The sequence below is a fragment of the Leucoraja erinacea genome, chromosome 13, assembly GCF_028641065.1.
Source record: "Leucoraja erinacea ecotype New England chromosome 13, Leri_hhj_1, whole genome shotgun sequence".
NCBI classification, from domain to species: Eukaryota; Metazoa; Chordata; class Chondrichthyes; order Rajiformes; family Rajidae; genus Leucoraja; species Leucoraja erinaceus.
Window position 1 is genome coordinate 35,853,126 of NC_073389.1, and position 21,319 is coordinate 35,874,444.

General features: G+C 40.8%; 1 protein-coding gene across 1 annotated transcript in view; it reads right to left on the reverse strand.

The window, feature by feature from the left end:
• Nucleotides 1–6,802, reverse strand: part of LOC129702860 (rho GTPase-activating protein 6-like) — a 427,624-nt gene extending 420,822 nt beyond the window's left edge. The window contains exon 1 of the mRNA XM_055644897.1: nucleotides 6,248–6,802. Within this exon, the coding sequence (XP_055500872.1) occupies nucleotides 6,248–6,802 (555 nt within the window). The remainder of the gene's footprint in view (nucleotides 1–6,247) is intronic.
• Between the last annotated feature and the right edge of the window lie 14,517 nt (nucleotides 6,803–21,319).

Genomic DNA, 21,319 nt, shown 5'->3' on the forward strand with positions numbered 1-21,319 from the left:
AACGCAACTATATACATAGAACATAGAACAGTACAGGAAGACATCCTTTGCCCACAAAGTCTGTGCCAAATTTGATGCCAAGATAAACTGCTTGCACATGATCTACATCTCTCCATTCCCTGCATATCCATTTGCCTATTTAAAAGCTTCTTAAGTCTACTATTGTATCTTTCTTCACCACTCCCTCTCACCCCTCCGGACACCCACCACCATCTGTTTAAAAAACGCCCTGAGCATCTCCTTTAAACTTTGCCCCTCTCACCTTAAAGCTATACCCTCTAGTCTTTGATATTTTCACTCTGGGAAAAGGGTTCTGACTGTCTAACATATCTATGCCTCTCATAATCTATATATTACTAAAACTTGTATCTTGTTTGTTTGTTTGTATGTATGTATGCGTGCGTGTGGGTGCGCGATATTCCAAAATCCTGCTAAAATTGTACACAATAGCGCTACAATTTTTGGCCCATCTTACTTACCATTGTCCTGGGTTGTAAAAGAAACAAGTTTTGTTGGGATTTATGTTATATTTTACAAGTTATTGACATTTTAAACTTTACAAAAATCACATTACAAACCACTTTTCCACTTGCTCTGCCCGTCAGCAGTGTCACAATGGGATCCCAAATCTCATTTACATTAAAAAATCACAATTTTCAAAAAAACTGCTTTAATCATGTTCTCCCATTCTCATTAACAGCTAACATTTAGGTTATTTTAAAGGAAAATCATGATTTTCATTGTGAGGGGGTGGGATAGGGGGGAGGTTTCATTTTTTTAAATCACGATTTTCATTGTGGGGGGTGGGATGGGGGAAGGTTTCATTAAAAAAAACATTGTGATTTTCATTTTGGGGGGTAGGATAGAGGGGAGGTGAGGAGTGGGGCAGCAGGGGGATAGAGGGAGAGGAGGGGCATAGGGAGGGAGAGGGAGGGAAAAGTGGAGGAGGTGAGGAGGGAGAGTGGGGTAGGAGGGGGGATAGAGGGCGAGGAGGCGGGGAGTGGGGGAGGTAGAGAGTGGGGGGTAGAGGTAGATGAGGGCAGTGGGGGCGGTGAGAAGGGAGAGTCCCTTGTATCTATGTATGAAGTTGGGGATATGGGTAAGGTTCTACATGTTGTTAGATGTCATTGAACGCATAAGGGTTGACAAATCGCTAGTGCTGGATAAGATCTATCCCAGGATGCTATGAAAAGCAAGGGAGGAGAAGGTGTTTTATGACCTATGTTGCATAAAGGTTCATTTAGACTTGCTGGTATTTACAGTACAAGAATAAGTAAGTCCATTTATTATGCTCTTTTTAATTGCATTCTCGACATGCTCTGCTACTTTCAATGAATTAATTATGTTCATATAACGCCGTTCATCCCATTCCAGCGCCCCTTTTAGAATTGTGCCCTCTTATTTAAATTGCCACCTCTTCTTCCAAATGAAATATTGCTCACAAATTTTCTGCATTAAATTTCACCAGTCATGTTTGTCCATTCTCCCAATCTGTCCATTTCCTCTAAAAATGTATTACTATCCTCCTCACAGTTCATTGTGCTTCCAAGGTTTGTTTTCTCTGCAAAGTAGGAAATTGTACATTATATACCCAAGTCCAAGTTATTAATGTATAAAAAGGAAAGCAGTGCTTCACTAACAACCCCTGAAGAACACCACTGTTCTTTCTCTTTCAATTCTACTGCTGCCTTAAAATTACATTTTTGACGGAAAGTCGTCCTTTCAGAATTCATACATCACTACCCTGAAGTTTCAGATACAGAATGAAATTAATTCTCATGCACTTTATGCAAAAAATGTACGTAAATAAACATTTAATTTTCAACTCGCATTTCTTGATGCATGCACAGATGATGTAGCTTTGCATTACGGAATATCAGGAATGCAAATGCAGGAGCCGCCTGTACTTTTGAGGTGCAGTGATTGTTAGTCTTTCAATAGATTTTTATTAATATCAACTTTTTCTTACTGATTTTCTTTTTAACATAAAAACAGCTAGAAGCAATAGCATTACTGAAGACTGTGGTTTAATCCCATTAATAATCTTAGAATTTGATAGTTTTCCAGAAGTATAGATTAGTTTTTAATTAAACTTTCATTCAAAAGCACAGTAGTGGCAAAGGGAACCCGGTGGTAAGTCTGACAATATGGGCAAGTCAACCATAAGACACAGAATTAAGTTAATTTACAAAAGAATCAAAGGAGTAGTGAGGAACTAACCTTTATGTCACAAATGATTGGAATGTCCTGCCTGAAAGGGTAATGGAAGTAGATTAAATGGGAATCTGAAGAGATGGTTGAAAAGTGAAACAAAAAGCAGGATTATGGTTGAAAGAGCAGAACAATGGAAATTGCACAGCCATTTCAAAGCACCAAGTTGGCCTTTCTGGACTGAATGTTTTCCTTCTGTGTGGTATAATTTCAAGAACAAAGTACAACATTGGTCAAGTTTCTTGGAGGTTCCGACCCAAATCAGTGTTAACTTGAAGTTCTCACTAACAGCTTTGAATGGATCAGCACTTGGACTTAGCCAGATTTCATCATCACAGACCGATTGTGGTGAGTGTGGTGAATATAAACACTTACGTTTTCTTCAGCGAAAATTACAACCTATTCCTGTTGTCACAGATTCCCTCAGTGCTTTTTAAACCCAAAATTGTCATCATTAACAGGCATTTGATAGCAGGATCCAATATCAAAACAATAATTATATTTCTCCGGAGTTGGGCGCTCAATTCATGCCCCACAACCTCCTGTGGGTGCTTTCACATGATTGTCTGCCATTGACATATCCTGGCTCATTTTAAAGCAATATTATAGAATAAAGAGTACAGCTCAAGAGAAGGCCATTTGGCTCCTCCTGCCTAGCCTAGCAGAAATCTAGTGCATTCTACCCCCATGCTTTTTGGTCAAAGTGCTGGTGCTTTAACTCAATTCAACTCAATTATTCAATTCCCTTCTTAACGTTCACTTATTGTGAAGTAAATCCTCTCTGATATCCTCTTCAACAGCTTCCCTACCACTGTATAATCCCACCAGAATGCTTGCAACTTTCTTATATCTAATTTCTGCCCATCTTGCTTCAGTTCAGTTGCCTCAGTGGATAAACCCATCAGTATGTGTGTTCTCTTCACATTCTAAACAACTCCACACAGATTGTACCCAAGGTAACAATTGAATCCTGGTCTCTGGCACTGTGAGGCAGTACCTCCACTAGCTGAGCAACTGTGCCATCCTTATTGTTGTCACAATTAGTTGTTAGATTTTGATTGTCAGTGTTGCAATGCCTTTAAGAAGTCAATAAACCTTGATTAGTACAAGTTAATAAACTTCCATTGTTACATTGCAAAGGTGTGATGTTTTTTGCTGTTTGTAACAATTTTACATTCATTGGAAATATTTGTTGCAATTTAAACTTAAAAACAACTTGCGAAGTGGGACGCAATTAATATGTTACAGTGAATATTATACTTTAGCTACTAAAGTTTAACAATGTATAATGCAATTGTTTGCACTACTTTATCACTGGTGGCAAATCCTTATCCATCTTATTTTGCCAGATCTCTGAGGTCACAATCTTGCAAATGCAATGCAAGGCCACGGGTTCAAGTCGTGTTCTAGCTTCAGCATGTCGTTTAGGCTGAAAGATAAGCAAAATGCTAAAGGAATGGTGTACTATTTTTAATTTGCCATATTTTTATTTGAATGATTACAATAAGCCTGTAACTTCTCTCACAGAGGGATATTTAAAAAAAAACATGGCATACTTCAAAGAGCAGGGTCGTTCCCTCAAAACCCTGGTCTAGATTACCAATGAACCACTATCACTAGTATCTTTTGAGCTACTTTTCATGATACTTCCATGAGTTGGGAAGGGTTTGGGGATATCTTGATTTTATAGGGGAACTATTATACATCCAAGTTTTGAAGTCAGTCTATAACTGGATCTCTATGCCTATAGACCAGTGCTTCTTAAACTATTTCAGTTTGATTCACCCTATGAGTCTTTATCACAAAATGTAATTCACCCTCGACTAAATTTTCTTATGTATTTTGATAATTTGCGTCTTATTCTCCCCTGTGTATCATTTTATATATAATTTATTGTGTCACATAAGCAAAAAACATAAAGTAACTCATTTCTTAAGTGTTTATTTTATTCAACTTCTTGAACATCCTAAAAGTATATAAAGAAAAATAGGAGTGAAATTAAAAAAGTTTAATTACCACTGGAGTTGGAAAATCATTCTATTAGAATGATAAAAAAAAACATTCCAAAGTCTAAACACTGGGCTTCAGCCCCATCCTACCCTTTCGGGCTTTGATTACTGCAGTTTTTTTTTGGAAAACTAGCTCAATATATCAGTGTCCAACTAATATAAACTTCTCCCTGACTAAAGCTCACAATACCACTAAATATCAACTTTGATGGCTACATTGCTACACAAAGTAAAGTTACAGTTCAACAGTTGCCTACGGCGATCCTCCAGTGTTGCCATTTATAAATGTATTATCCCACTAGCTTGTCTGGTCTTCTCTAAAAAGTTATATTACAGTAAATTTGTGAAATATCCTGCTACTTTGAAATTAGAAAACCATAGGTAGAGAGAAAAAAACATATCAAATTTCCAGCTCCACTGCCATTAAAACCAATAAGAGCTTACTAACCACTTTAATGGCAATGCCTTTATTAAGTATAGAAAAAAATATATCAATATCTGAATAAATTAAGTCATTCACCCTTCATTCACCCCTCTAGTTTCATTCACCCGAAAAGAATTACATTTGCCCTTGATTGAACCATTCACCAGTTTAAGAAGCACTGCAATAGACCACAAACATTTGTTGTGGCCACTAGTAGATTTTATTGAAATCCTGTGACAATAAAGTTGTTTTGAAAACAAATCAATTCCATTCAAATAGAGGTGAATCATTGCTTTCGATAATCACAATTCCACCAATTGTGTTTCACGACCAATTCACCAATAGCATGGATTTATTTATACTAATTATTTTTATTATATTACAAGTTGAAAATGTTCTATTATCAATCGGTTCTTACTGAATATAGTGTACCCTTGGCTATTTTCTCCCAGTTTATATTTTGACTAACATATATAACAACAGTACATTGAAATGTCCTGGTAGGCACAGGAATGAACTATAAAGTTGCCGTGCAATAAAAAACTTTTAACTTGCATTCAGGAAATACACAAAAGATGGTTGCTTCACAAGATATTATGAGAAGCATGTAGTAGGACTGACAATGTAGAAGAGAGCAAATTAATGTATGATCTACCAACAGTATCAACATACACAGCCAAAAACCAAGTCAGCCACAAACTTGAATAACTGACTGGTGGTAATTCATCATGTAAGGAAGACAGGACTACAAACATATCAATCCTTTGTGGCAACTATCAAAGACATGTCACTTTCCATGAATAATCTGTGTGTGTAGCACATATTCACTTTATTCTTCAATATGAATTAAATATAATTTCAAATATAAATAAAATATGCAATTGCTTATCCCCTGGGGCATTGCTATGTCAAAATAGGCTTCTAATTGTACTTTTCAGTCACCCTGATAAGCAATAGTCGGCAGTGCCTTTCATTATCATAAAGTACAATCAGATAAATCTGGGACATGAACTATTAGATAAAGTGTTGAAACTGTTACCATCAGTAGTGTGATAAAGTTGGTAAACCCACTGAGCACAAGCTATAGAAATGGCAGTCTTCTGACACATCTCAGGATAATGTCCGCTCTTGTCAATTTAATAGTCACAATCCCTTCATTTCAGATTTCCTGATGGTGGCATCACCATTTACACATAAACAAAGCAGCAATTACAAATAGTTGATCAGAATAACACCCAACTCTAGATTGGAGATGAACAAGGATTAATATTTATTCTTTAAAGTGCAAAACTACTACCAAGTTCTTATTTGAAGGACTTGCACCTGCTCTACACTTTGGATTGAACGGCAACAGTTATTTTAAGAGTTGTAGTACAAGGACATTAGGATACTGTGCACCACTGTGTGGATTAACTCATCCTTAATATGAGGATTTCCCCGTCATTGGTTAAATGCTAAATTAAGTCAACAAGGATTCAAACTGCCCACCCCTGCCCTCCCCATCTGTAGCAAGGCAATATGACTAATGATACAAACGTCAAATATCACGCGTGCATTCTCTTTTAGGTACCAGGAAGGCTGTAGTTCAATTCTGAATTCCTACCTCTGACCTCCATACTATGTAGGACTGGCTGTTGGGCTGGTGTGGCTTCCTCTGCAGCCACTTTCTTGGAGAGAAGAGGGTGTTGGTGGCCAGGTGCTGACCCTGGTTCCTGGGGAGTAAGGAGAGGTCCCAGGCGGTGGTTCTTTTCACGCTCCCTCTTTGGTCGTAATCGATGCAGAAGGCGGAGAAGGATTTCTCCAGTGGGGTACGAGGGCTGGCGGCGCCACTACCCGCGGAGCATTGCCTGTTCCTCGGAGACCGGGTGCCAGCCAGGCTCTCGGCGGAGCTGAGGGGGGACGTGGGGCTGTTGGTGCTCGAGTATTTGGAGCGCAGGCTGGAAGTCCCTAGGACATCAAAGTCATCCTGCACCAGTTCGGCGTCGGTCGCGTAGCCTCGGATGATGGCCGAGTCTAAACTTCGAGTCTGGCGCAATTTCCTTTTGGATATAGTCTTGGCAGATGGCGAGGAGCAAAACAAAACGGTGTTCAACCACCCACCTCCTCCTCCTCCACCGCTGCCGCTACCTCCACCTTGAAAGAGACCTTGCGTCGACATCTCTGGAGCGAGTTTGCGCTTCTCTCGGTGTGACTTACGCTGGTGTTTTCTCCTGTGAACGAGTGCTCAAGTTGGACGGAGAACTTGGTCCTTTGAAGTGGGACTCTGGTCCGGAGTCTTGGCGAGCTGCCGCACTCATCCTGGAGAAGCGGTGACTGGAACTGACAAGGGGAGGAGAGAGTCCGAGCCAGCGACACCAACTCGCATCTGCACCACTCGTACTAATACTTGGCAAACCCTTCACCTCTTAACCTTCGCGGAGCTACACAGACGCCGTGTCAGAAAACATACCAACAATACATAAGCCCAAAGCCAAGTGCTTGAAAGTCTAATAAAACTGCTGGGGGCACTCGAGAGGTCAGCTCGTTTCCGCGGCGAGAGGAAGCGGAGTCAGCTCTTCAAAAACGGCGAAGGAACCAAATGCAAAGAAGTTTATGTAACCTCTGAAATGCTTTATGTATCATGAGCGTATTTTTCAGTACATTCCTTGTTGTGGAGTAGCCAAGACAGCAGGCAAACGTTAGAATGACAACGAACAGGTAATCTAGTTTAAGCTGTTGATTGAGGACGTATTGGCTGGGTTATAAAGCTTTTAAAAATATATATAAACAGCGATTTAAAATCTTGCCCCGCAACAGTACCAGACGAGGGTATCGGCTCGGACATCCGAGGGGGTGATATTTCCACCTCTGACTTAGATACAAGAGCCCGAGCACTGCGGGGTATCTGACACATGTCAGGATTGAATACTCGATCAGAACAGTTTTTTAAATACTGGAAAAAGGCAAACATGGACAAATAAACAAATGAAAGCGTGGACACCAGAGTGGTGGAGTTATAGAGGGGCGAAGATGCGCTTTAAGTAAATATGTCTGCTCGCTTTCGTCCGAGAATAACTATTCTTCAGACCAATAAGGAGGTCAGAACTGCTTAAAAATATATAGGAGATAGGAGAAGATCCCTTGGTGTGCATAAGTTAAATCCGAGATGAATCTTTGCAGATGTAGAAATATGGAGGGTGTTTTAAAATAATCTTTCTCACCTGCTACTATGTTGAAAAATCAGTTTATTGTAATCTTGAAGCAACTTTAGAGATGCTTCAGGATAATCCTTTGGAGTCTCATAGAAGTGAAACTATTTTCTCCTCAATATGCTATTTTGTGATTCAATTGATATATTAATTGAGCTAGAGATCTCTCAGTAATAATCAATTTTACTTACTAAATCACACTTTCTTACAACATATACTTAACTTTATTAACGCCTAAAAATCACACTGATTGTATAACCATGGCTCCTGTGTAGCAATTTGCCATAGATTTTAACCCATTCAATGTAATTATCTCCACTGAAGCACAAGATGAAGAACATCAAACTGGTCAATCATTTCTTCAGTAATATGGTAACATGTGTCCACGATAAAATAGCATGGGCCTACATGTGATCCATATACCTCCATTCCCTGCTTATGCATGTCCCTATCTAAAAGCCTTTCAAGTACTTTTAACATATCGTACAAGAAGTGGTTGTTAAGAATGGTTTAGTTTAGTTTATTATGGTCATGTGTACCGAGGTACAGTGAAAAGTGAAAAGTAAAGATTATACATGATTATAATCAAGCCATCCACAGTGTGCAGGTAAAGGGCAAAGGATACAGGATTAAGTGTGAGATAAAATGTCTCCAATTAGTTAAATAAGAGCCAGGACTACCTCAGGGTGAGATTGATCCTTGATTCTGCTGGTGGCCTTGCTGAGGAAACATGGTACAAATGGAGTCAATGGAAGGGAGGTTGATTTGCATGATGGTGTGAGCTATGTTCACAATGTTCAACAATTTCTGTGGTCTTGGATAGATGACAAATTATCCTCCATGATAATTCTCAACACTGGTGCCCGCAAAGATGCGTTCTCAGCCCCCTACTATACTCCTAATACAATGGTGTCATCTGCAAACTTGTGAGATGGGTATTTGGCTGCACAGTGGATGAGTGTATGAGTGTGTACCCCCTCAATCAAGTACACTCAGCTTTTCTTATGTTCTAGGGGGGCTTTGCATTTATGTCAGGATCCTGGCCAATAATAAATCTTAAAATGTTGAGGTTGGATCTCATGGTTGATGTTGTTATTGAACGTCATGGGGAGAAGTTTATACTCTGTCTTATTGGATTAGTCTTTGTGTTCCACCGTGTTCTCATTATCAGCCAAAGTGTGAATGCTGCCTGGTTTTGATATGAGTGAACTTGTAAATGTTTCTGACCAGAACCTATCTGGATTTAATAATGTTGGAACTTATGAGTGAAATTTTATATATGAATATTTTACATAGTGAAATTAATATACGAACAATTAATAAATGCATGTGAAATACAGTATATTATATAAGAGAATGTAGACTATTAATATGATAGATATGCTGTATTATTAAGAGGCTTTTGTGATCTTGGGATGCCACTCAACCTTGGAGCCGCTTTTGAAATGTAATTGTTTAGCAAGTGCAATGTAACTAAGCTCATTCCTGAATTCAGGCTACTGGTGGCTCATTCATTTCCCCACATCCAAAGTCCCATCCAAGTCTGTTTCAATAGGTGCTCACTCCACGCATGATAAAAAGGTTAATTCGTTGCTTCCCTGAATGAGGTGTCGTCATTGTTGCGACAGGTGCAAATAATAGTAAATTTACCAACAACAAAATTACAATTGGTATTCATCTTTTTTAGCTGTAAATAGAGAGATAAATGCCACCCAGGACACTAGGAAAACTCACAAGCTTCCCCTCGAGTAGCCTCATTGGATCTTTATCTTCTACATGAGGGGTAGATGAACCATTTATTAAGCGCCTGATCCAAAGGCATAACTTCTGACAAGGCAGTGCTGCATCAGTGGTGTCTCTAATGTAAGTACAAACATTATTTATTTCCTTCCATGCCGTCCAATGCTCTATAAATAACAGATGATTCATTAAGTTTAGTTGTATTAACCAATGACATAAGTTACACAAGATTCATTTATTGGTGTTTTGCAATAAATGTTTCAAAACAGAATCGGAAATTTGTATTTTACAGACGAGTCATCCCTGATGCCTAGTGAAGATTTATTAACCAATCTCTCAGTTAAACAAATAGAGTCACAGCCTATTCTTGTCTCTTGGTTTACTTTATATTTCTAACTCTGATAGTTCAACTGCCTTATAAATATTTCAAACCGTTTTATGACTTTCAGATACAGAAGCAAATTTGCTGCCACATGGTGACGACAAAATATTCAACTGGAAGCTTTGAAAACAACAGAAAAAGCATAAAATGTATACAATTGTATGCAATATATTGTACTGCTGCAGACATTAATCTACATGTACAATTAAGAATGAAATCCATAATGGGTCAAGCCCTAGTTAAAACGTTCGCTTCCTATGAGAGTACTACAGGAAGGAGAAAATTACTGATAAACAAAACTAACAAGCAGTTTGTTATCATTGTTCCAAAGCAGTGGAAAATGGAAACTAGTATGTCATTGTTTACATTTCAATGTTCATTTACTATTTATCTATCATTAATTTGACTTGCTTAAGTACCAAGCAATCTATGAGAATGCATGTCTATTTTTTCATCAAAATTTGAATTATGTATCATAACTATTCGTGTCTGTTGTAAATGTGAATAAATAGTGAAATAACGATTCTGCTTGTATTTATTGAATGAGTAACAACTTTAATGATTTGTAATGTCTGTACTATGGAAGCAGCCAAACTTATAACCATATAACCATATAACAATTACAGCACGGAAACAGGCCATCTCGGCCCTTCTAGTCCGTGCCGAACACGTATTCTCCCCTAGTCCCCTAGATGTGAATCTGTTTCAGGGGCTCCCCGGGATAAGTATAGTACATTGAACATATAGCACAGAAACAAGCACTTCGGTCCACAATGTCTGTGCCAAACATGATGCTTAGGTAAACTAATTCCTTCTGTCCGCACATGCACCACATCATTTTATACCTTGCATATTCATGTGTCTATCTAAAGCCTTCAGTCAAATAGTCAACCCCTTTGGTGACTGTTGAAAAACAAAGAAGGGTCGCAAGATTTATTGTATCTCTGTTTTGCACATGAAAAAAATGTTATGATTTAGATTACAGGTCCGCATCAGTACACTTATTATAGTATCACCCTGAATTTTAGTATTACTGTGTATTCCGAATCTTATACATTTAGCACCAGGAAACTGCATTTCCCTGAATGTGCCAATTGTAAACATCTGGAAGCACATCGGGCCAGGGGTCAGAAGCATGGATGTGAAGCTTCAAAAAGTCCTGAAGTTACTAACTTCAGGAATAACCGCTTTTGCCCGTACGGTGGACACCATGGCCATGTCCCAAGACCAACAGGACGCGCTGGCACTTCTATGCAACACACAGCATGAATTAAATAGCATTAGAAAAAGTGCCATACAGCCAACGCTAAATCCAAAATTCGTGGGGCTGTGTAAGTCTGGAGCCACCAAACCGTCCATTCTCCTGTTCGGAGGCAACTTGTCAAAGCAGGTAAAGGAGCTGGACAAAGAAGCCAAAACTTTGGGGTTAATTAAAGGATCAACCCACCCTGCTAAAACCCACCATAGCCTACGACATCACCCCTACGCACCCACTGGCAGAACTGGTGAAAGTTCGAGGGCTCGGCACTCTAAACATGAGTCTTTTTTAGGCCATGGCCCAGGCCGACCCTCCTGGAAGATGCGGGAAACCCCAATAACACCAGCAACCAACCCGAAGAGCCAACCACCAGCACAGCAACAGAAGAACTTCAGGAAGAAGTAGTCCTGCCACTGGTAACAATGGAGGTAGGTGGGTCTGGTTCCCCAAATAATATGGGAAGCATGGAGTTTGGGGGAAGACTGTATTGGTTTTTAAATGCATGGAGCATGCTAACATCCGATACTTACGTCTTAAGCAGTATCCAGGGATATGCCATAGAGTTTGTACACCAAAACAGCCCTCCAGTTCAACACAAACCAAACCGAGAATTTGTGCTCTCTGATAGGGAAAAAACAGAAGCACAAGTTGAACTGGAGCGACTTTACATAAAAGGTGTAATTCAGACAACACAACACGAACCATTAGAATTCGTGTCCAATATATTTACTAAAACCAAAAAAGATGGTGGTTGTCGCATCATCATAGATCTGACAAAATTGAATACATTTGTACAATATATTCACTTCAAAATGGAAACCTTTGTTACTGCTAAACAACTAATTTCCAAAGGGTACTTCATGGCTAGCATCGATTTAAATGATGCATACTATTCAGTACCCATACGAGGCGACCACAGACGTTACTTAAATTTTAACTGGATGGGACAACCTGCAAATATAAAGCGCTGCCAAATGGGCTAACATCAGCCCCCAGGCTGTTCACAAAAATTTTAAAACCAGCCCTAGCGTTTCTACGCAAACGCAAACATATGGTTATGGCATATTTGGATGACATACTCACTGTGGGCATAACTTTGGAATTGGCCATACTAACTGTAACAGCCACAAAACAGTTGTTTGAAAAACTGGGATTTATCATCCATCCAATTAAATCTAAACTAACACCGTCCACTACTATGGACTACTTGGGATTCACCATTGATTCAGTTCACATGACAGTGACACTCCCTAAGGGAAAGGCCAGTGAAATAATAGAGGTTTGTAGCAACCTCATTGACATCACAAATCCATCCATCAGATTGGTAGCCAAAGTAATTGGTAAAATGGTGGCTGCTTTCCCAGCCACACAATTTGGACCTTTACATTACCAAAACTTACAGAGAGCTAAAATTCAAACTCTAAAAATCAATGCATGTCACTTTGACAGACCTATGAGACTACCAATCCAAGCCAAAACGGAGCTAAAATGGTAGATCGATAACATCTGGCTTTGTTCCAACCCTATCATTGTCAGTAACCTTTTGATGGTACTACAAACGGATGCCAGTGCACTAGGGTGGGGAGCCACCAATACCATCACCAGCTGTGGAGGTAGATGGACAGTGCAGGAGGCATCCTTCTTACTGACACTGGGTATAAATTACTTGGAAATGTTGGGTGCATTTCATGGACTTAAGTCATATTGTACAGAAACACACCACCAGCATGTTAGATTACAAATAGACAATACCACTGTGGTAGCATACATCAACCACATGGGCTGCAACAAATCGATATCATGTGACAATCTCGCTAATTCAATTTGGCAATGGTGCATCCAGAGAAATATTTGGATATCAGCCACTTACCTACCAGGGAGACTAAATTTAGTGGCAGACACCAGGTCACGCAAATTTAATGAAAACACCGAATGGATGTTAAACAAAACAGTGTTTGCTGAAATCACAGCAAAATACGGAAAACCGGATATCGATCTTTTCGCATCCAGACTAAACAACCAGATATCTAACTATGTTTCATGGGAACCAGACCCTGGGGCAGCGGCAACAGATGCATTTTCACTGCATTGGGGGAAATTGTTTATCTACGCATTCCCTCCCTTCTGCCTCATCAGTCGGGTATTAAGGAAAATACGACAAGACTCTGCGTCTGGTATTTTGATAGTACCCGATTGGCCTACACAACCATGGTTCCCAGTGGTGCTAAACATGGTATTAGAACCATGTATTACAATCCCACACAGACCAGATCTACTTCTACATCCCGTGACAGGGGATAGCCATCCAAGACATAAAAGCTTGAACCTGTTAATTTGTAGAGTTTAAAGATACCACTTCTACAACTGGGACTCACGGACCGAACAGTAAACATCATCTCGGCGGCCCAAAGAGAATCGACAAAGAAACAATATCTGGTCTACATAAGGAAGTGGGAAACATACTGCCAATAGAACAAAATCACCAACAGGAATATGAACATCCCATCTGTTCTGGAATATCTGGCAGGCCTACACTATGATGAAGGGCTCAGCTACAGTGCCATCAACAGCGCCAGAAGTGCCCTGTCGACATACTTATGGCAAGGGACAGAGCGTTACACGGTAGGGACTCACCCTCTCGTAACCAAGCTCATGAGGGGAATTTTTAACACAAACCCCCCTAAAACCAGGTACTCCCATATATGGGATGTAACGATTGTCCTGAAAGCACTCAGGAACTGGTCACCAGCAGCTACCCTGTCCTTACATAGACTTACGTTAAAAACAGTCATGTTGATGGCATTGGTCACGGCACAGAGGGTCCAGTCACTGCAAAAACTTAGACTGGACAACATGACCTCCTCACCAGACGATATCACGTTTCATATTTTCGAGCTGGTGAAACAAAACAGACAGGGATCGGCAGGCCTCAACATCCAATTCAGGTCATACCCTGCAGATGACCGCCTCTGTATAGTAAAACATCTATCACTATACATGGAGAAAACTAAAAACCTGAGAGGCAATGAGAAGGGACTGCTGATCAGCCATAAGAAACCTCACAAAAAAGTGACGGTCCAGACAATCTCGAGATGGCTGAAACAGGTACTGACGCAGGCTGGGGTGGATACTAATGTGTTCAAATCTCATACCACGAGGGCCACAGCTACATCAGCGGCAGTACGACTGGATGTGCCCATGGATCAAGTCCTCGAAGCAGCAGGATGGTCAGGGGAAAGGACTTTCCAATTATTTTATAACAAACCAGTGAGGGAGACTGGAACATTTGCAGAAAGAATTTTAAATTGGTTGTGTGGCAATTAAATTAATTAAAACCCCCATAAATAGGGTTATATTTGTGTTAATAAATTTTATGATTTCAATAACGAATCATGTGCAATTATGTTAACACTATTCCTCCCACAGTCAAGGCAGACGTGTGCATGGACGTTTCCACGGCATGAAATCACAGAGCTTTGAAATCTTCACGTAGTCACTCACGTGACTCCGAAGTAAAATAGTAAGATTAAACGAGAACTTACCAGTTTGAAGTTTGATCTGTATTTTATAAGGCGTTACGATGAGGGATTACGAGCCCTCCGCTCCCACCCAGATCATATACTTAACTGGTACCTCTTCTCTAATCTTACTATGTTTAGTCATTACAGTTATCTGTGATCTCACACCGCTACTTTGAAGAATGACACGCATGCGTCCTAGCGGGCTTCTTCACGTAATCCCTCATCGTAACTCCTCATAAAATACAGATCAAACTTCAAACTGGTAAGTTCTCGTTTAATCTTACTATTATTCCCTATTCCCAAATCAGGCTGTGATGCAACCCAAAAGTATGTTTTCCTTGAGCCACCAGAGACCTGTTGAATTTCCTCAGTCTCCTCAGGAAGTTGAGGCATTGGCATGTTTTCTTGCATGTTGCATAACTGTTTTTTGGCCCAGAACTGATCCTTGGTAATATTAATGCCAAGCAACTTGAATTTCTCAACCAGTTCCTCTCCAGCACCATTGATGCTGATTGGGGCACGTATTCCATCATTTGATAGGTGACATTCGGGTCAGGACCCTTCATCAGGCTAATTGTAGAAGTGGTGAAAAGGCTGAAAAAGCAATGTGGGCAGGGCAATGCCTGGCAATTTACAGGTGGATATAGATGGTAGGAGTTTTGAGTGGCAGATTGGTGGAGAAAGGACAAAGATGAAAAGACAAAAAGTGTAAGATAATGAGAGTTGAGGAATGAAACGTGAAGCCAGAGAAGGGATATAGGTGGAAGAGGACAGGGGGAAGGGAAAATAGGGGCAGAATAACAGGTGTAAGGCTGGGTGAGGTACAGGGAAGAGAGAGGGGAAAAGGGGTTGTGGTGTAGATTGTTACTGAAAACTGGAGAATTAAATATTCATATTCATATTCATATTGTTGGGTTGTTAATAAGACAAGCAGGATATTTGGTTTTTTACAATAACAAAACAAAGGACATTTAGGCAAGATGCCTGGATTTGAAAGGGTTAGAGGGATATGGATCAAATGCAAGCAAATGGGACTAGCACTGATCATATCTTGGTCGGCATCGATGTGTTGGGCCAACTGACTTGTTTTCAAAGGGCTTGCTGTACAATTCTATGACTGCAAGTCAAGTCAACTTTATTGTCCTCTGCACAAATAGTGAGGTACTGGTACAATGAAAACATTGTTGCATCAAGATCATGTGCAGAGATTCAGGCAACACACAAATCTAAACTATACACAAATAATCTACAAAGTACATAAATGACATAAATTCTTCAAGACAATGCAAGGAAAAGACTGCAAAATAAAACAAAACATTGCCAAATAGAATTAGTAAAAAAGACCATGGTAAAACAAGAGGTGGTCTGCAGCTGCAGTGTTCTACTTCCAAGGCCTGATTAGTGTTGTTCAGGTTGGTTCAAGAATCTGATGTTTAGAAACATAGAAAATAGGTGCAGGAGGAGACCATTTGGCCCTTTGAGCCAGCACCGCCATTCATTGTGATCATGGCTGATCATCCACAATCAGTAACCCGTGCCTGCCTTCTCCCCATATCCCTTGATTCCGCTAGCCCCCTAGAGCTCTATCTGACTCTCTTTTAAATTCATCCAGTGACTTGGCCTCCACTGCCGAATTGATTCTTGGACTGGCAGCTCAGTCACTGAGACCACTCGCAGACACACTCACACTCTCGCACACCCACACATATTAATATGCACACCCATACACACTGACACACACTGACACACACTGACTCACACACACACACTCGCACACACACACACACACACACACACACACACACACACACACACACACACACACACACACACACACACACACAAACACACACACACACACACAAACATAGACACACACACTCACTGACTCACACACCATATATATGGCAGTAAACTTTCTTGACTACTCACACGGCCTCTCCAGTTTGGGGCTTCCGCAGTCAGTGGAACTTCCGCAATCAACGTGACCTCTGCACTTACAGGAAATTACGCAATCAGCGTGACCTCTTCACTCACCGGAAATTACACAATCAGCGCTACCTGTCTACTAAGCGGAAGTCACGAAATGAGTGGGACTTTTAAACCAAACACAGTCGAACCTAATAAAGCATTTATTCGTTCCAAACATAGTCGGACCAAATAAAGCATTGCAGTTTCAAGCACAGGCAGGGCAGTAGGCCAAACACCTCATGGCATTGTCATTTAGGGCTAACAAATAATTTATTGCAAGTGCATTGCAGACTCGCAGTTCAGTTGAATCACAGCTTAGAATGAGAGTCGTGGCCTCTCCCTCGCGATCTTGCAGAGTGACTGAGTCACGCCCAGGCATCTCATCTCCAAGCATCCGGGGTTTTATAGTCCTGTACTCACTTTCCACCCCACCAGCCGTCACATACAACAAATAATCCACTGACATTTTCGCCACCTCCAACGTGATCCCACCACTTGCCACATCTTCCCATCTCCTCCCCTGTCTGCTTTCTGCAGAGACCGCTCCCTCCATAACTCCCTGGTCAATTCATCCCTTTCACCCGAACCACCCCCTCTCCGGGCACTTTCCTTTGCAACCGCAAGAAATGCTACACTTGTCACTTTACCTCCCTCCTTGACTCCATTCAAGGACCCAAGCAGTCTTTCCCAGTGCGGCAGAGGTTCACCTGCACCTCCTCCAACCTCATCTATTGCATCCGCTGCTCTAGATATCAGCTGCACTACATTGGTTGACCAAGCGTAGGCTTGGCGATCGCTTTGCCGAACACCTCTGCTCAGTTTGCACCCCAGCGGTATGAACATTGACCTCTAATATCAGTTAGTCCTTAATATCTCCTCCCCTCCTCAGCTCTCCCTCAGCCCTCTGGCTCCATCTCTTCCTTTCTTAAATGTCCTCCCCTTTATTCTAAGACTGTGGCCCCTGGTTCTGGACTCGCCCAACATTGGGAACATTTTTCCTGCATCTAGCTTGTCCAGTCCTTTTATAATTTTATATGTTTCTATAAGATCCCCCCTCATACTTCTAAACTCCAGTGAATACAAGCTTAGTCTTTTCAATCTTTCCTCGTGTGACAGTCCCACCATCCCAGGGATCATTCTCGTGAACCTATGCTGCACTGCCTCAATCACAAGGATGTCCTTCCTCAAATTAGGAGACCAAAACTGTACACAATACTCCAGATGTGGTCTCACCAGAGCCCTATACAACTGAAAACATGGCCTATGACAGCTAAAACCAATAGTTTTTCAACAGGATCTCACATTCAAAAACAAATCTAGGTGTTTACACTGCTTTTTAGAGCAGAATAAAACAATGCTTGAACAATGTGCCTCTCAAGTGCCCAATGAAACACCCTGACCAATTAACAAACTGCTAGCTGGCTAAATAAGCTGGACTCATGCATCATTGCAATGGACAATAAATTTGCCAGCAATGTCAAAATCCATATAAAAAATAAGAAAGACTGAAATTAAGGACAGACATATTTCAAAACCAGACTAATTTCAAGCGAAGCATTGAAAAATTAATAAACTGTCAGGGAGATGTCATTTTTCATGGCAGAAAGATTTCATCCGACTGGGGGAGTTTTACAACATCGAAGATCTAGGCACTGGATGAACTGTTTCCAGGTTTACTGTCCAGGTCTTGGTTGAAATTAGCATGCCTTGACTTTCAACTAGGTTTAGCACTTAATTTAAACTTCTATTTTTTTGAGCAATAAAAGAATTCAGCAAGAATGCCAAACACTGATAATAGTTCCTTTCATCTCCCCTCCCACTAAATTCTGATCTTTGATGTCTTATACTTTGGAATTCCATCCTAACTTCCGTCCTATGCTTCACCTACTTTACGACTGCTTAAACTCACCTCTCTGTTTTTTGATGTAATGCTTCATTCTGGCTGTATTATTTGATTGTGTTGCAAGCAAATGCATTATGATATATCTGTGTTAGGTATAATGTAGAAATGCCAACTTGTTAAATATTCAATATTTCTCATAGGCACACACATTGTAGCCTAAAATTTTAATTCAAACCAGCAGGAATGGCATGATGAGATATAAGGAATTGCAGATGCTGGAGTCTTGAGCATAACAGAAAGCACTGGAGGAGCTCAGCCGGTCAGGCAGCAATGTCGGAGCGGTATGAACAGAAGTTTCGGGTTACATAGGAACATAGAAACATAGGTGCAGGAGTAAGCCATTTGGCCTTCGAGCCAGCACGGCCATTCAATATGATCATGGCTGATCATCCAGAATCAGTAGAAAGAATAGAAAGAAATGTTTAAGAATGAACTTCAGATGCTGGAAAAATCTGAAGGTAGACAAAAATGCTGGAGAAACTCAGCGGGTAAGAGAGCCTCTATGGAGAATGTTCCTCAATAGAAAGAATGTTGTTCCTCAAATCAGTGTAAAAATGAAAGAGAAGAAGTATAACATAGCAAAGATGAGCAGGAAGCCAGAGGATTAGGAAACTTTTAAAGAGTAACAGAAGATAACTAAAAACGCAATACGGGGAGAAAATATGAGGTATGAAGGTAAGCTAGTCAAGAATATAAAGGAGGATAGTAAAAGCTTCTTTAGCTATGTGAAGAGGAAAAATTAGTTCAGACAAATGTGGGTCCCTTGAAGACAGAAACAGGTGAATTTATTATGAGGAACAAGGAAATGGCAGACGAGTTGAACAGGTAATTTGGATCTGTCTTCATCGAAGAAGACACAAACAATCTCCCAGATGTACTAGTGGCCAGAGGACCTAGGGTGATGGAGGAACTGAGGGAAATTCACATTAGGCAGGAAATGGTGTTGGGTAGACTGGTGGGACTGAAGGCTGATAAATCCCCAGGGCCTGATTTTCTGCATCCCAGGGTACTTAAGGAAATGACTCTAGAAATCGTGGACGCATTGATGATCATTTTCCAATGTTCTATAGATTCAGGATCAGTTCCTGTGGATTGGAGGGTAGCTAATGTTATCCTACTTTTTAAGAAAGGCGGAAGAGAGAAAACAGGGAATTGTAGACCAGTGAGCCTGACATTGGTGGTGGGGAAGATGCTGGAGTCAATTATAAAAGATGAAATAGCGGCACGTCAGCATGGATTTACGAAGGGGAAATCATGCTTGACTAATCTTCTGGAATTTTTTGAGGATGTAACCAGGAAAATGGACAAGGGAGAGCCAGTGGATGTAGTGTACCTGGACTTTCAGGAAACATTTGATAAGGTTCTACATAGGAGATTAGTGGGCAAAATCAGAGCACATGGTATTGGGGGTAGGGTACTGACATGGATCGAAAATTGGTTGGCAGACAGGAAACAAAGAGTAGGGATTAACGGGTCCCTTTCAGAATGGCAGGCAGTGACTAGTGGGGTATCGCAAGGCTCGGTGCTGGGACCGCAGCAATTTACAATATATATTAATGATTTAATGAAGGAATTGAAAATAACATTAGCAAATTTTCAGATGACACAAAGCTGGGTGGCAGTGTGAACTGTGAGGATGCTATGAGGATGCAAGGTGACTTGGACAGGTTGGGTGAGTGGGCAGATGCGTGGCAGATGCAGTTTAATGTGGATAAATGAGAGGTTATCCATTTTGGTGGCAAAAACAGGAAGGCAGATTATTATCTGAATGGTGTCAAGTTGGGAAAATGGGAAGTACAACGAGATCTCGGGGGTCCTTGTTCATCAGTCACTGAAAGTAAACATGCAAGTACAGCAGGCATTGAAGAAAGTGGATGGCATGTTGGCCTTCATAACAAGAGGAGTTGAGTATAGGAACAAAGAGATCCTTCTGCAGTTTACAGGGCCCTAGTGAGACCACACCTGGAGTATTATGTGCAGTTTTGGTCTCCAAATTTGAGGAAGGACATTCTTGCTATTGAGGAGATGCAGCATAGGTTCACACAGTTAATTCCCGGGATTGCGGGACTGTCATATGCTGCGAGAATGGAGAGGCTGGGCTTGTATACTCTGGAATTTAGAAGGATGATAGAGGATCTTATTAAAACATATAAGATTATTAAGGGATTGGACACGTTAGAGGCAGGAAACATGTTCCCGGGAATCCAGAACCAGGGGTCACAATTTAAGAATTAGGGGTGGGCCATTTAGAACGGAGATGAGGAAAAACCTTTTCACCCAGAGAGTTGTGAATCTGTGAAATTCCCTGCCTCAGAAGGCAGTGGAGGCCAATTCTCTGGATGTTTTCAAGAGGGAGTTAGATAGATCTCTTAAAGATAGCAGTGTCAGTGGATATGGCGAGAAGGCAGGAACAGGGTACTGATTGTGGATGATCAGCCATGATCATGTTGAATGGCGGTGCTGGCTCGAAGGGCCGAATGGCCTACTCTTGCATGTATTGTCTATTGAATGGATTGGCTCCCTTCCGATCTTCACCACTGTTTGTGGAATATTGCAGTATGCAAATCGGCTATCTTTCTAGCAATATATATTTGTGGCCAGAAGTACCTAATTGACTCTGGAATGCTTCAGGATATACTGAGGTTGTGCATGGAACTACACAAATGCATATACCTTTTCTCACTGAGAAATAAATATACTTTATAAGAAGTC